Source organism: Chrysemys picta, chromosome 1 (assembly GCF_011386835.1).
Source record: "Chrysemys picta bellii isolate R12L10 chromosome 1, ASM1138683v2, whole genome shotgun sequence".
Classification (NCBI taxonomy): Eukaryota; Metazoa; Chordata; order Testudines; family Emydidae; genus Chrysemys; species Chrysemys picta.
In genome coordinates, this window is record NC_088791.1 from 247,070,372 (window position 1) to 247,084,551 (window position 14,180).

At 44.5% G+C, this 14,180-nt stretch overlaps 1 protein-coding gene across 21 annotated transcripts in view; it reads right to left on the bottom strand.

Moving 5' to 3' along the window:
* ARHGEF7 (Rho guanine nucleotide exchange factor 7) overlaps positions 1–13,205 on the bottom strand; it is a 194,811-nt gene extending 181,606 nt beyond the window's left edge. For 5 of the 21 annotated variants that reach the window (XM_065591991.1, XM_005307595.5, XM_065591940.1 and 2 more), the window contains exon 1: positions 12,460–13,205. In XM_065591991.1, coding sequence (XP_065448063.1) covers positions 12,460–12,624 — 165 coding nt within the window. In that variant the 5' untranslated portion in view covers positions 12,625–13,205. The remainder of the gene's footprint in view (positions 1–12,459) is intronic. The other 16 variants (XM_008173203.4, XM_065591965.1, XM_065591980.1 and 13 more) reach the window with 8 other exon arrangements.
* Between the last annotated feature and the right edge of the window lie 975 nt (positions 13,206–14,180).

Sequence of the window (14,180 nt, forward strand, 5' to 3'; positions counted from 1 at the left end):
TGTCACCCAAGAGCCACACCCACCCTTCTTGACATGACCATTTTTCAAAGAAGAGCCACCAAAGCCAGCTAGAAACTCCCTTCTTCCCTGGCACACATACAGTGCTTCCTTGGCTGACGCCACAGTTGCCTAAGTCCAGGGAACCATGGAGAGGAGCCACTGTGGAAATGGCAATGTACCACCCCTCTATCTGTGTCTGCTAGATTCTCATCCCCTCTAGCCGCAGGTATGAAGGGGACAAAAGGGCCCTAAAAGTGTTATGAATGAGTCCTTAACAGCACCAAGTTGTCATTTTTGTTAGCCTTTGGAGCAGCTGTAAAACACAGGCAATAAAATATGTTCTCTAGGTAAATTATGTGGGCCACATTCTGGCCAATGCAGGGAAAGTGGTAACCAGCCCTCAAAGTACAGCAAAAGCAGAGCTAATCTGCACAGGGAATCCTGGTGCACATTATTCCTGCCAGAAGCACAAATAACCTCCTTGGGAGGCTAATAAGTAAGCCTATTGCCAGGAGAGAGACCATATGTGCATAAATACGCAAACATGTCTCCTGTCCCCTAGGTCCAGCCCTGCTATGTCTCTCAACTACTGTGATGAGGGTCTGCAAAGTGTTTCTCTGTGGATTTCAGCAGTGGGGAATGGAACAGCCTCTTGGTGCTAATCTGCATGGTACAGACCTCAGGTGGTGATACTCTGATGCCCTGACTGATGTCACAGGGACCAACCTGCTCCACTGTTTGTGCCCCCACAATCTGCTCTCAGCTAGCACTATAAACTCACAGTATGTACAACAGTACCAGGCTTCCCCAACAAAAATGCCACTGCTTTCTAGCTCAATTCACCTCCAAATGCCATTCTCTTCTGATTCCTAACCACCTTCTCTTTCTTCCTCCCAAAGCCTCAAAACACTAGACTCTGTCCTCAGACTTGCGTAACTGATAGAAAAATGTGGCCCCAAGAATTCGGGTGAAATCAGAGACAAATGATTGTTACCGGTTTCAAACATCATTCTCATTTTGCCAATCACCGTAGCTGCCTGCAAGGAGAACAGTTAAGGGAAAGCAGCTGCGCATGAATGCTTGGGCTACCTTTGTGGGAAGTGATTGTGCATAAATGCTTGTGCTCCTATTCAATGTATACCCAGTGCTGCATTTGTTTTCTATGGGTCATTAGCAAATTCATTTATTTTTGTTCCAAAATTAAAACTCGAGACATTTATTTAGGCCAGAGACCTCACTCCTAAAGGGATTAGGAGGACTCAAATGTATTGGCCCCCTCAATCCTGATATTATCCCTTTAAATAACCAGATTAATTTTACTTTGGTGTCCGAGCTTTCCCATGTAGAAAATAAATTCTTATGAGTATAAATTTCCCTTGAGTCTCAACCAGCAAAAAAGTGGCCATCTATTCTTCCTAAACCAGCCTCTGCTCTTCCCAAGCTATGCTTGATGCAGGAACAGAAGGGGAAAGTAGCAAAGTGGCTTTAAGTCATCTTTGCACCTCCTGTATTCTGGCCCTGCCTCCTACATAAATCAGAGCAGCTTCAGGGTTGCTATAACTTACACTCAGCTTCAGGAACTCACTTAGGGTCTGTTCCACAGATAACAACAACCCTTCTCTCCCCAGCATGCCTCCTATTCAAAGGGCTTCAAAGAGCCCTCCCACTTGTGAAACCCTATTACACAGAATCATAGAAATGTAGGACTAGAGGGGACCTCAACAGGTCATCTAGTCCAGTCCTCTTCACTGAGACAGGACTAAATATTATCTAGACTATCCCTGACAGGTGTTTGTCTAACCTGTTCTTAAAATCCTCCAATGACAGCGATTCCACAACCTCCCTAGATAATTTGTACTAGTGATCAATTACCTTTGCATTTAGGAAGTTTTTCTTAATGTCTAACCTAAATCTCCCTTGCTGCAATTTAAGACCATTATTTCTTGTCCTGTCCTCAGTAGATTATAGAGAACAATTTATCTCCTTCTTCTTATTATAACAAATTTTTATGTACTTGAAGTCTGTTTTCATGTCCCTTCTCAGTCGTCTCTTCTCCGGGCTAAACAAACCCAATTTTTTCAACCTTTCCTCATATGTCATGTTTTCTAGACCTTTAATCATTTTTGTTACTCTCCTCTGGACTTTCTCCAGTTTATCCACCTCTTTTTCAAAGTGTGGTGCCCAAAACTGGACACAGTACTCCAGGTGAGGGCTTATCAGTGCTGAGTAGAATGGAAGTATTACCGCCCATGTCTTGATTTCAACACTAATACATCCCAGAATTATGTTCACTTTTTTTGCAACAGTACTACATTATTGGCTCATATTTAATTTGTTATCCACTATACCGCCCAGATCTTTTTCTGCAGCACTCCTTCCTAAGCAGTCATTTCCTATTTTGTATTTGTGCAATTGACTTTCCTTTCCAAGTAAAGTACTTTGTGTTTGTCCTTACTGAATTTCATCCTATTTATTTCAGACCATTTGTCCAGCTTGTCAAGATCATTTTTAATTCTAATCCTGTCCTCCAAATGCTTGCAACCCCTCCCAGCTTGGTAATGTCCACAAACTTTGTAAGTGTATTCTCTATGCCATTATCCAAATCATTTATGAAAATATTGAGTAGAACCGGACACAGGACATATCACTGAGGGATTCCATTCAATATACCCTTCAAGCGTGACTGTGAATCATTGATAACTACTCTCTGAGTATAATTTTCAAATCAGTTGTGCATCTACCTCAGGGGTAGGCAACCTATGGCACGCATGCCGAAGGCGGCACGTGAGCTGATTTTCAGTGGCACTCACACTGCCCGGGTCCTGGCCACTGGTCCAGGGGACTCTGCATTTTAATTTAATTTTAAATGAAGCTTCTTAAACATTTAAAAAACCTTATTTACTTTAGATACAACAATAGTTTAGTTATATATTATAGACTTATAGAAAGAGACCTTCTAAAAACGTTAAAATGTATTACCGGCACGCAAAACCTTAAATTAAAGTGAATAAATGAAGACTCGGCACACCACTTCTGAAAGGTTGCCGACCCCTGATCTACCTATAGTAGGCTTGTCTAGGCTATATTTCTCTAGTTGGCTTATGTGAGACAGTCTCAAAAGGCTTACTAAAGTAGATATATATCACATCCACTGCTTCTTACCGTCTTCCTTACCCTGTCAACGAAGGATATTAGGTTGGTTTGACATGATTTGTTCTTGACAAATCCATGTTGACTGTTACTTATCAATTTATTATCTTCTAGATGATTACAAATTTGATTGTTTATGTGCTCTTTTTTCTTTCTGGATACCAAAGTTAGACTGATGTATAATTCCCTGGGTTGTCCTTATTCCCTTTTTTATAGGTAGGGTACTATATTTGCCTTTTTCCAGTCCTTTGTGATCTTTCCTGTCCTCCATGAGTTCTCAGCGATAATCGCTAATGGCTCAGAGATCTCCTCTTCAGCTAATTCCTTAACTATTCTAGGATATATTTCTTCAGGCCCTGGCAACTTGAAGACATCTAATTTGTCTAAGTAATTCTTAACTTGTTCTTTCTCTATTTTTGCCTCATATCCTACCCCATTTACATTGATGTTCACTATGTTAGTTTTCCTATCACTGCCAACCTTTTTGATGAAAACTGAAACAAAAAAGGAATTTAACACTTCGGCCATTGCTGTGTTTTCTATTATTGTCTTTCGCTCCTCATTGAGTAATGGCCCTAGTCTGTCTTGGTCTTCCTCTTCCTTCTAATGTATTTGTAAAATATTTCTTGTTACCCTTTATGTCCCTAGCTAGTTTAATCATGTTTTGTATCTTGGTCTTTTTAATTTTGCCCCTACATGCTTGTGGTATTGGTGTTTTTTTATATTCATCCTTTGTAATTTGACCTAGTTTCCACTTTTTTGTATAACGTTTTGAGTTTCAGTTTGCTGAAGAACTCCTGGTTAAGCCTGGGTGGTCTCTTAACATATTTCCTATCTTTCCTATGCACTGGGATAGTTTGCTCTTGTACCCTTAATGTTTTTTTAAAAAACCGCCAACTCTTCTCAATTCTTTTTTCCCTTAGACTTGCTTCATGGGCTCTCAATGACCAATTCTTTGAATTTGCTAAAGCCTTCCTTCTTGAAGTCCTTTGTCTTTATTCTGCTGTTTTCCCTCCTTCCATTCCTTAGAATCATGAACTTATCATTTCAAGATCATTTTCACGCAAGTTGCCTTCCACCCTCAAATTCTCAACCAATTCCTCCCTATTTGTCAGAATCAAATCTAAAACAGCCTCTCTACCTTTTGTAATAACAAGTTGTCTCCAATGCATTCCAAGAACTTGTTGGATAAGTTGTGCCATCTGTATTATTTTCTCAACAGATGTTTGGGTAGTTGAAGTCCCCCATCAACACCAAGTCCTGTGATTTGGATGATTCTGTTAGTTGTGGGGGAGCAAAATAAAGGTGCCAGATCACAATGAGGAATCCCCATGTCTTTTCCTCAACATGGCAGTTAGCTGAATAAGAGTCTCTTTAGAATAATGCTCTTTATAAATAGGGACAACAGACTACAAGCGAAAGTACAACAAAACTTAGTGGAGCATGACAAGGAAGGTTCCCACTCTAGTTTTAATCCTTATATACAGTATCAAAACTGGGTCAACTGTCTGAGATACAGCAACTTATTTGGAAAATGTTTCCTATAATGAAAGGCATCGCCACTGCAACTTTTATTAATAGTTGCCTCCCTCCCACTATCAACATAACTCTAATTTAAAACACGTGGTTGAAATGCAGTAATTTGAAGCCATGGCTTTTCAGTCAAACAATTGCTAACATTGATGGTGATGCATGTGATAAGGTTCCTACTCTTTAAAAGAGAATAGCTCCCCAGTATAAACATATGTGCTCCAAAAAGCTTGTAACAATTTTCTTTTCAGAACTGTTTTTTCTTTCGTTCATTTCTCATATTCATGACAAAGTTTTCAGCAGAACCAGCATGCTAAAATTTCTGTTTAGCATTGACATGTTTTATTCTGAAATGCAGAGAGTAACATGATCTCACATGACTGCCTAAAAATAAGAGACACCATCTATAGTAACAATGCTTTCCTAATTTTTTCAATTTACACTTATTGAAAACTAGTAAGTTAATAATTTTCTTGTGTTGAAGACAGAATATAGTTTTAATGTGAAAATAATTTAACCATAGCTTTCTGAAAGGAAACTCTACTTGTTATTCTGTGTACGAGGTTGTGTATTTACTGTAAACAAAAAGGTAAGTCCACCTAGTATCAAAATCCATTGACTTGTTTCTCTGCTTAAGACAAACCTGTTCTTTGAGCTTTTTGCCTTTTAATGGGCACACTGCCTTTGTTTATTATACTTCTGTTTTCACTAATTTTTATTATGGTGCCCAAAGGCCTTAAAAGCAGGGCATTAAAAAAGTATTAATACTGTTATATGTAATTTCCTCTTCAGTCCCTCTCCCCAGACAGATGTCTTCTAAACACATACTATTTTCTAAAACCATTTTCTAAAAAGCAGCTGATTGACAAACATTCTATTTAGATCCTCTCCTGCTGATCTGTCATTTATTTTCTGTATGTCCCATCTGTTTTTAATTACTAGGGGTATTTGCATGAAAATGAGGTCTGTTCATATTGTTTATGCCTAGTGAGTCACAATCCTAACTCTTTGGGGAAATGAACGAGGCTTAGGCCTTGTCTACACTATAGAATTTTGTTAACGCTAGTTAAGCCGACAATCAAAAACCGGTATAATTATATTGTTTGTGCATGTTCACACAATGCTTCTTCTGTCAGCGGAGCATACCCACAGTTGGTGCTCTAGCATTGACAGGGAGAGCAGTGCACTGTGGGTATTTATCCCACTGCGCTACTCATCAGCTTCTGCAGATAGGAATTGTGGGAAGACAGAATGGATTGCAGTGCATCATGGGTGAGGGCTCAATGTCCTATGATACAGTTTTTTTCCATCCCATGATTCCCTGGGCTTCCAACTGTGTTTCACAGCATTTTTCAACAGCCCCTGTTTACTGTGCGCCCGCCTTCTCTGTCTGAAAGGATGGATCCTGCACTGCTCTCTCTTATGAAAACATCACAGCTGGTCATGCAGTACATCATGAGGACCAAATCTGTCTGACCTGCTGTGTGCCAAGAAAAGAAACAACACCAGATTACTTTTGGCATTCACGGAGAAGCTGCACACAGTGGACCATCACTTTTGGTCTCGGGAAATAAGCACTAAGTGGTGGGATCGCATCATTATGCAGGTCTGGGATGATAAGCAGTCGCTGAAAAACTTTCAGATGCAGAAAGCCACCTTCCTGGAACTGTGTGCGGTGCTCGCCCTGGCACTGCAGCGCAAGGACACCAAAATGAGAGCTGTCTTCTTAGTGGAGAACCGTGTGGCGATCGCTGTGTGGAAGCTCGCAACTCCAGACTGCTACTGGTCGGTCACGAATCAGTTTGGAGTCGGGAAGTCCACCACTGGGGCTGCATTAAGGCAAGTGTACAGGGCCATTAATCACATCCTGCTACGAAGAACCGTGGCTCTTGGCAATTTGCACGAAATAGTGGATGGCTTTGCAGAAATGGGTTTCCCTAACTGCGGAGAGGCGACAGATGGCACACACATTACAATTTTGACACCGGACCACCTTGCGACAGAGTACATCAATAGGAATGGGTACTTCTCCATAGTGTTGCAGGCGCTTGTTCATCACCGTGGGCGTTTCACTGACATCAACGTGGGGTGGTCAGGGAAGGTGCATGATACATACATCTTCAGGAACACTGGCCTGTACAGAAAGCTGGAAGCAGGGACTTTCTTTCCAGACCAGAAGATTCCAATGGGGATATTGAAATGCTCATGGTGATCCTGGGAGACCCAGCCTACCCCTTACTCCAGTGGCTCATGAAGCCTTACAAGGGAAGCCTAGACAGCAGCAAGGAATGTTTCAACAATAGGCTAAGCAGGTGCAGAATGACCATAGAACATGCCTTTGGCAGATTAAAAGCACGCTGGCGCTGCCTTTATGGCAGGTTAGACCTAAACGAGGAAAATATTCCCATAGTCATAGCAGCCTGCTGTGCGTTCCATAATACTTGTGAAGCTAAGGTGAGAAGTTTCCCCTGGGGTAGAAGAGCTCGGAGGCAGATCACCTGGCGGCTAATTTTGAGCAGCCAGATATCAGGCTATTAGAGGGGCACAAGAGGGGTCTATCTAAATCAGGGAGGCTTTGAGGCACCATTTTGACAATCAGCTCCAGTAATGAGTCATTCTATACAGCATTCTGCCATGCTTTGTTAACTTGCCACCTTGCATAAAAATTTTAATGATTCCTGACTGGGATTTTTACACAGCAAAGTATCAAATTGCCACTGTGTATTCATTCCAGCAGCAACCACTGTGTTTTGGAGACAAATAAAGATTGGTTATCGTTCAGCGAGTTTTTTTTATTAAATACCAATAAACCACACAAAAAAGCTTGGTGGGAAGGGAGATAACAATGAAGGGCAGTGTAGGCTCTCATAGCTGTGAGTAAATCCAGCTATCATTTTGGAAGCTGTCTGAAGAGGTGGAGTGACCAGGTACCAAGATGGGCCTGGAAGTTGCAAGGAATGTGTGGGAGGAGTTTGGGGAGGGCACGGAAAGCAGTTCTGTATCATCTGCAGGGGGGTCGAGCACGCATGAATTCTGCCTGCAGTGTGATTAGGGACTTCAACATCTCTGTTTGCTCCTCCATCACTTTTATCATCTGCTCCTGGCCCATTAAAATTCACTCCTGGCTCTCCTTTCTGTCCTGCCTGTCTATTTTATAATTTTCTTTTAAAGTCTCTCTCCACAACCTCCGTTCTTGTTTTTCAGCCTCTAAGGATTGGAGCACCTCTCAAAACAGGTACTCCTTGCGCCTCCTTGGTTGCTTCCTTATCTAGTAGAGGTGCTCCGCCAGTGTGTAGGGGGTTCCACTGAAGTCCACATCTGCAGAAGCACAAGAAACAATAAAAAGAAGAATGAATTTTAGTGCACGCACCACATCAACTCATTATAGTAAAATGCACCTTTTAAAAAATACTAATCAGTTTCTCACTGTCTCTTGGCAAGCACACAGCCCGGGGCGGCGGGGGGGGGGGGGAGGCGCTCAAGAGGTGGCAAAGGGTCTCGTTGTTTTTTTAAGGGGATCACTGCAAGGGACTAGGGACAATATTGTAAATTCTGCCACCATTTTCCACGGGCAGAGGTCATTGAAGATGGTATCTCACTCCTGAGGGTAAGGAAGGATGCAATGGTGCATCTCTTGCATGAGTGTGGCTTCAGACCAGGTCCCTATTCTTCTCGCCTGTGTGCCACTTTGGTCACTGCACAAGTGATTACTAACTGGCACGGGAAAGTTTCCTACAATGGAGGAAGGAACAAAGCAGCTCTGCCAAGGAACCTTCAACAGAGGATTGGCGAGTACCCCCAGGGAAGTTTCCTAGAGATCTCTCTGGAGGATTCCCATGAAATCTCGGTGTGCATTAACAAACTATTCCACCGCACTGCAAAGCTGCCCAGGGGAACGTGAAGCACACGCCAACACAGCTAGTCTTGTACATTTCTATCCCTTCACCTATTTCTAGCATATAACAAAGCAAAGGACAGATCTACCTCATATAACCGAGCAGCAACAACTCAAAAAGATCACTTACCAGAGTTCTCCTCTCCTGCATCATGCACGCCAGAGACAGACTGCTGGGACTGGCTAGACCCCTCCAGAGTCAAAAAGAGTTCCTGACTCGCCGCGCCACATCATCCTCCAACTCGACCTCCTCGTCCACCACTTCCTCATCGGAGTTGAGTCCACTGTCTCCAGCCCCACCAAAGTATCCACAGGGCTCTTGGTGGTGGAGATGGAGTCGCCACCAAGGATGGCACCCATTCTTTATAGAAGCAGCAGATCCTTGGCCCAGCACTGAAGTGACGGTTTGACTCCTTTGCCTATTGGTACGCCTGCCTCAGCTCCTTTATCTTTGCACGACATTGATGTGTGTCCCGGTCGTAGCTCTTATCCAACATGCCACAAGAAATCTGACTGTAGGTATCAAAGTTCCTACAGCTAGAGTGGAGCTGGGACTGCACAGCCTCCTCACCCCACAGCGCCAGCAGATCTAACAACTCAGGTGTGCTCCAAGCGAGACAGCGTTTGCTGCGGGGAGCCGCCATGGTCAGCTGGGAAGATGTGATGTGAGCTGTCCATGCCAAACAAACAGGACGCGGAATTTCAAAAATCCCCTGGTCTTCAAAGGCGGAGAGGCAGATGCCTGTGTACGTGGCTGCAGGGCAGCGGAGTTCGAACTGCTGCCCAGAGTGGTCAGGATGGACATTGTGGGACACCTCCAGGAGGCCATTTACAGCAACATAACCAAGCTCAGTGTCTACACCAGGGGTAGGCAACCTATGGCACGTGTGCCAAAGGCAGCACGCGAGCTGATTTTCAGTGGCACTCACACTGCCCGGGTCCTGGCCACCAGTCCAGGAGGCTCTGCATTTTAATTTAATTTTAAATGAAGCTTCTTAAACATTTTAAAAACCTTATTTACTTTAGATACAACAATAGTTTAGTTATATGTTATAGACTTATAGAAAGAGACCTTCTAAAAACGTTTAAATGTATTACTGGCATGCGAAACCTTAAATTAGAGTGAATAAATGAAGACTCGGCACACCACTTCTGAAAGGTTGCCGATCCCTGGTCTACACTGAACCTTTGTCGAGATAACTTTGCCACAAAAAGCTTTATGCCTCTCATCAAGGTGATTTTATTTTGTCAGCAAAGCAGGAGGGTTTTGTCAGCAGAAGGAGCATTGTAGTGTGTACACATCCACTGTTTTGTCAATGAAAGCTGACTTTTGTCGACAAAACTCTGTAGTGTAGACAAGGCCTTAGTTTATGGGCCCACTCCTACATTTCTTGGGCCTCCAAAATGCCCATTTAAGTCAGTAGGCTTTTGGGTGCCAAGGAGTAAAGTACCAAGGCCCAGATTTGAAAAGAACTCTGTATGTGTCTCGTGCTATATTAATTACTGTTAGGAGTAGTACTATCCCCTCCATTTTACAGATGGGCAACTGAGGCACAGAGCGATTAGCTCGCTGATGTGCTGTGACCATTGCTTATCACATTCCTCATATGCATTTCATTGATATTTTGTGCTTCAGCCCTCTGTTTGTCACTTTCCCTTGTTACCATGTCTCATCGTTAGATTGCATATTCTTTGGGTCAGAGACCAAATATTTTTTTGGTTATGTGTTTATACAGTGCCTAGCACAATGGGATCTAATCCCTGATTGGGGGCCCCTGGGCACCACTGCAATGGCAATGCAAATAAAGAATAATAGAAGTCTGTAGCAGAGACAAGAATTGAGCTCAGATCTCTTCTATTTTAGTTCAGTGCCTTGACTACTAGGCCATTCTGCCTCATTTATCATACTGTATTTTAAAAAACAATGGGTTCCCCATCGGCCCACCAAACGCTCTTCATCATTCTTTCCCTCGTTATCTTGTATGGTATAAAGGCAAAGTTTTAAATAAGTGCTGATACGTATATCAAAGTTTGCATATGTGCTCTGTAGAAAAAATAATATATGTAACACGGTGTCCATACAAACACTAATTCCTCTAATATTCTGAATAAAAATTGGTAAATAAAGCCCTGATGTTTCAACTTGAACATTCCAAGTACTGTAGCCTCTTTTGGGCATGGAATAAATCCTCTCTATTTGGAATACTAGAGGAATTATTGTATATAAGTGTACATGGTGCATGAAAGTTATTTCACACCATATGTTTGTATTTTTCACACAATGCAAAATAAAACTGTAATGCCATTTTTATGTCACTCTGAAAAAAGTAGGATCTTCAGAGTGATAGGTAAACAATAAAAGGCCCAAACAATACAAAAACAAACAGTCCTCATGAAAACTATTTCTAGTATTTAAAAACATTCCTCTAATGTTTACTGAGACTGGGTCACAGTGCATCGTGTGCTGTTTGAAACATTTTTAGTATTCCAAACGTTATATGGACTGGTTTTGGAATGTCCTAAGGAAGGTTGAAATGGATACATCTGATCCTGTATACATTTCTCCTTCACATACAGCTAAGATTTTAATATTGAGAGGCATTTTCTCCCCATAAAATAATCTCACCAAAATTGTGAAACACAAAAACCCCAAAAACCTATGACCTAACACAGCTCACCATTTGAGCACACTACTTGTTGGCTCATCCACTCTCCCTGCTTATATTCACCTCTAATTAGGCCCCAATCCTGCAATCGGGTGGATGCCAGTGCCTGCAAAGAACCACTGGGGCTCCATTCAGGTGCACCCACAGGAATGAAATCGGGGCTTTTGACTATAAATTACGCAGGACAAGGACTCCGCCTTCACAGCACCTAGCCACTGCCAGTACTTCATAACCAATAATGATGACCACAGGGTATATAATACACTCTTCTTTATCATTTTCCTAAATAACCTCGTGTCACGTGGTTCCCGCAGGACGATGTCTGATTGGGAAATTGTTTTTATCTGGCCATTTTAATAAACCAGTACTGAGGCTAACACATTACAGCCACATAAAAATAACCTCATTCCTATCCACTGAGCAGAATCTCCTCTTCTCCCGCACACGGGGAGGTGATTCCACAGCTCTGGACTAGCCCAGGCTCCTGTCCCTTTAAACGTGACCGACTAGAGTCCAGCCTTGCTGGAAACTCTGCGCCTGCCTGCGCCCCCTCCTCTGCCCCCAGCCCCGGGCAATGGCGCCTTCGCAGCGCTCCCCGCTGGAGGAGGTTGGCGTGCGGCGGGCTGGCGGAGGCGGCCGCATGCACAGGGGAAAGGCCGCCCGTTTCCTTTGCCGCTGCCCGGGCTTTCAAGGGTGGGGTGCGTGAGGGGGGATCACTGCACAAAGGAAAGTGCGTAAATCTAATCCCGGCTCGGTTCGCTCCCGGGCCGGGGCCAGGGGAATCAGGGCGGGGACGTGTCTTCTCGGGTTCATCAGCCCATGTGGCTGCGTGCAGCAAGCACCGCGCGCTCTCGGCGGGGGCGCTTAAGCTTTGCCCCCCACCCACCCCACCCGGGCGCCCCTTTCCTGCCCACAGAGCGGGCGGCGTTAGTGTCACAGGCTCGTTCTGCACGTTTGGCTTTTGCAGTCACCGGCTCAGCTGCCACGGGAGCCGGGGTGCATCTGACACCCTGCAGGGTGGATGCATTATTCAGCACACGGTGCATTCTGAGCTGCGTGAGCCTAGACCCTATGGGACTGTGCATGCTGCGGGGGGGTGGGGGGGGCATGGTGTGTGTGTGTGTGTGTGTGTGTGTGTGTGTGTGTTCGTTCTCTGGTACAAACACACGCCAAGGCTGGGTGGGGGTGGGATTCAGGGGCAGAGGAACATGCACTTACTTTATCTATGGTGCCCGGGAGCAGGCGGTCCAGCAGCCGGCACAGCACCACCCCGTCTTTCAGAGACGATTGCAAAAACCCCTCGGGGTCCGAGATGGTCTTTTTGGGCGACTCCAGCACGCCCAGGGTGATCAGCCATGTAACGGTCTGCTCCGCGGAGTTCATGGCTGCTGCCGCCGCCGCCGCGCGGAGGGTAAATCCCAGCGAGGGGGAAGCAATCGCGCGCCGCAGGAGGCTGTATTTGGCCTGTGCCCCCCCTAGGATCCCCCACCCCTGGCTTGGGGTTTCACATTGAAGCAGCAGAGGCCGGGGCCGCCGCTCCCTCCTCCCTCGCCATGGAGCTGCTGCAGATGACGACTCGCTTTGCGAAATCCAGTGGGTCCAGTTTCTCCCTCTCGTGCGTTTTGGCAGCTTGTCAACTGCCTTTTCATTACATACACATGAACCTGCAGCGCCTCCTCCCCCCGCCGCGGCGGCTGCCTCCGCATGACATCACTGACAGCCGGAGGAGAAGAAAAGACGCGAGGCCCCTTCTCTGCACACAAACCTGCGGCGGAGCCCGCGCCCCTCCAGCGGGCATGGCTCACTCAGGGCACAGCTGCTGCAGGCAGGTCTCCTTTGTAACACGCAACGAGCGCTGCTTGCACATATGTGGGGAGCTGCCGTCTCGCAGAGCTTGGCATCTGCAGCACGCGGGCTACACATGCAAACGTTTGAGCTATTGTATAAATGCATCCTGCGTAGGTAATAGGGACAGTGTGTGTGTGTGTTTATGTATTATATAGTCACACATATTACATGGGGATGTGTGTTCCCATGCACACATTGGCAAATCGTATACATATGTATACACAACCCCAGTATCCATGGTCAGATTTAGGCAGACTGTCTGGGAGACCATTTAACCCCCTCCTCTCCCCATATACATGGTGGCTAATATCGGAAATGTTTATACTGGCATTTTTCACCTAGAGGTAAACCGGATATTTGATCTTCAAATCGTGGCATCCTTCAGGAATTTTTAGCATTCAAATAAGTGTGTGTGCCGTGTACTCTTTTACTACCCAGCAAGCCAACAGTTGCTGAGTGAACATTTTAATTCAGTATGTAACCAGATGGATCCTAAACAGTGCAGAATGGACTCATACATCTATCAGGAATAGGTTTATGCTGTATTGTGCTTGACCTTGGTAACGTTAACAACGATCTAACGTTGAACAAACAGTTTATGTTGTATGTGCCCTCTAGTGGAGGGTTGGTTTATGCCACTTGATTGCAATCAGTGAACTCGCCATATAAAAGAGAACAGAGTTATAAATAATGGTTTTGTATCATTTGATATTTCCAAGTGAAAGTGTTTTACTACTATTACATTTGAAGCAGTCACTGACAGTGTTGCTTCTGGAGCCATACAGGCACTAGAAGAAAAAGAAACCTCGTGAAATAGCTTAACAAAGACTTCCACAAGAAAACTGCAGTTTTTTAAAGGAGCAGAATTGGTTAGACCAAGTCAGGCTTGGTCTACACTAAAAAGTTAGGTCGAAGGAAGCCACCTTACGTCGACCTGTTAATGTATGTGTCTATACTACCGGGTCCTTTACGGCAACCTAAGTCGCCTCTAATGTCAACTTCTGTAATCCAGCTCTGCGAGAGGCGTAGCACTTAATTCGATTTTCATGGGTCGACTACGAGGTAGTGCAGCCGCAGCGTCAGCAATGTGC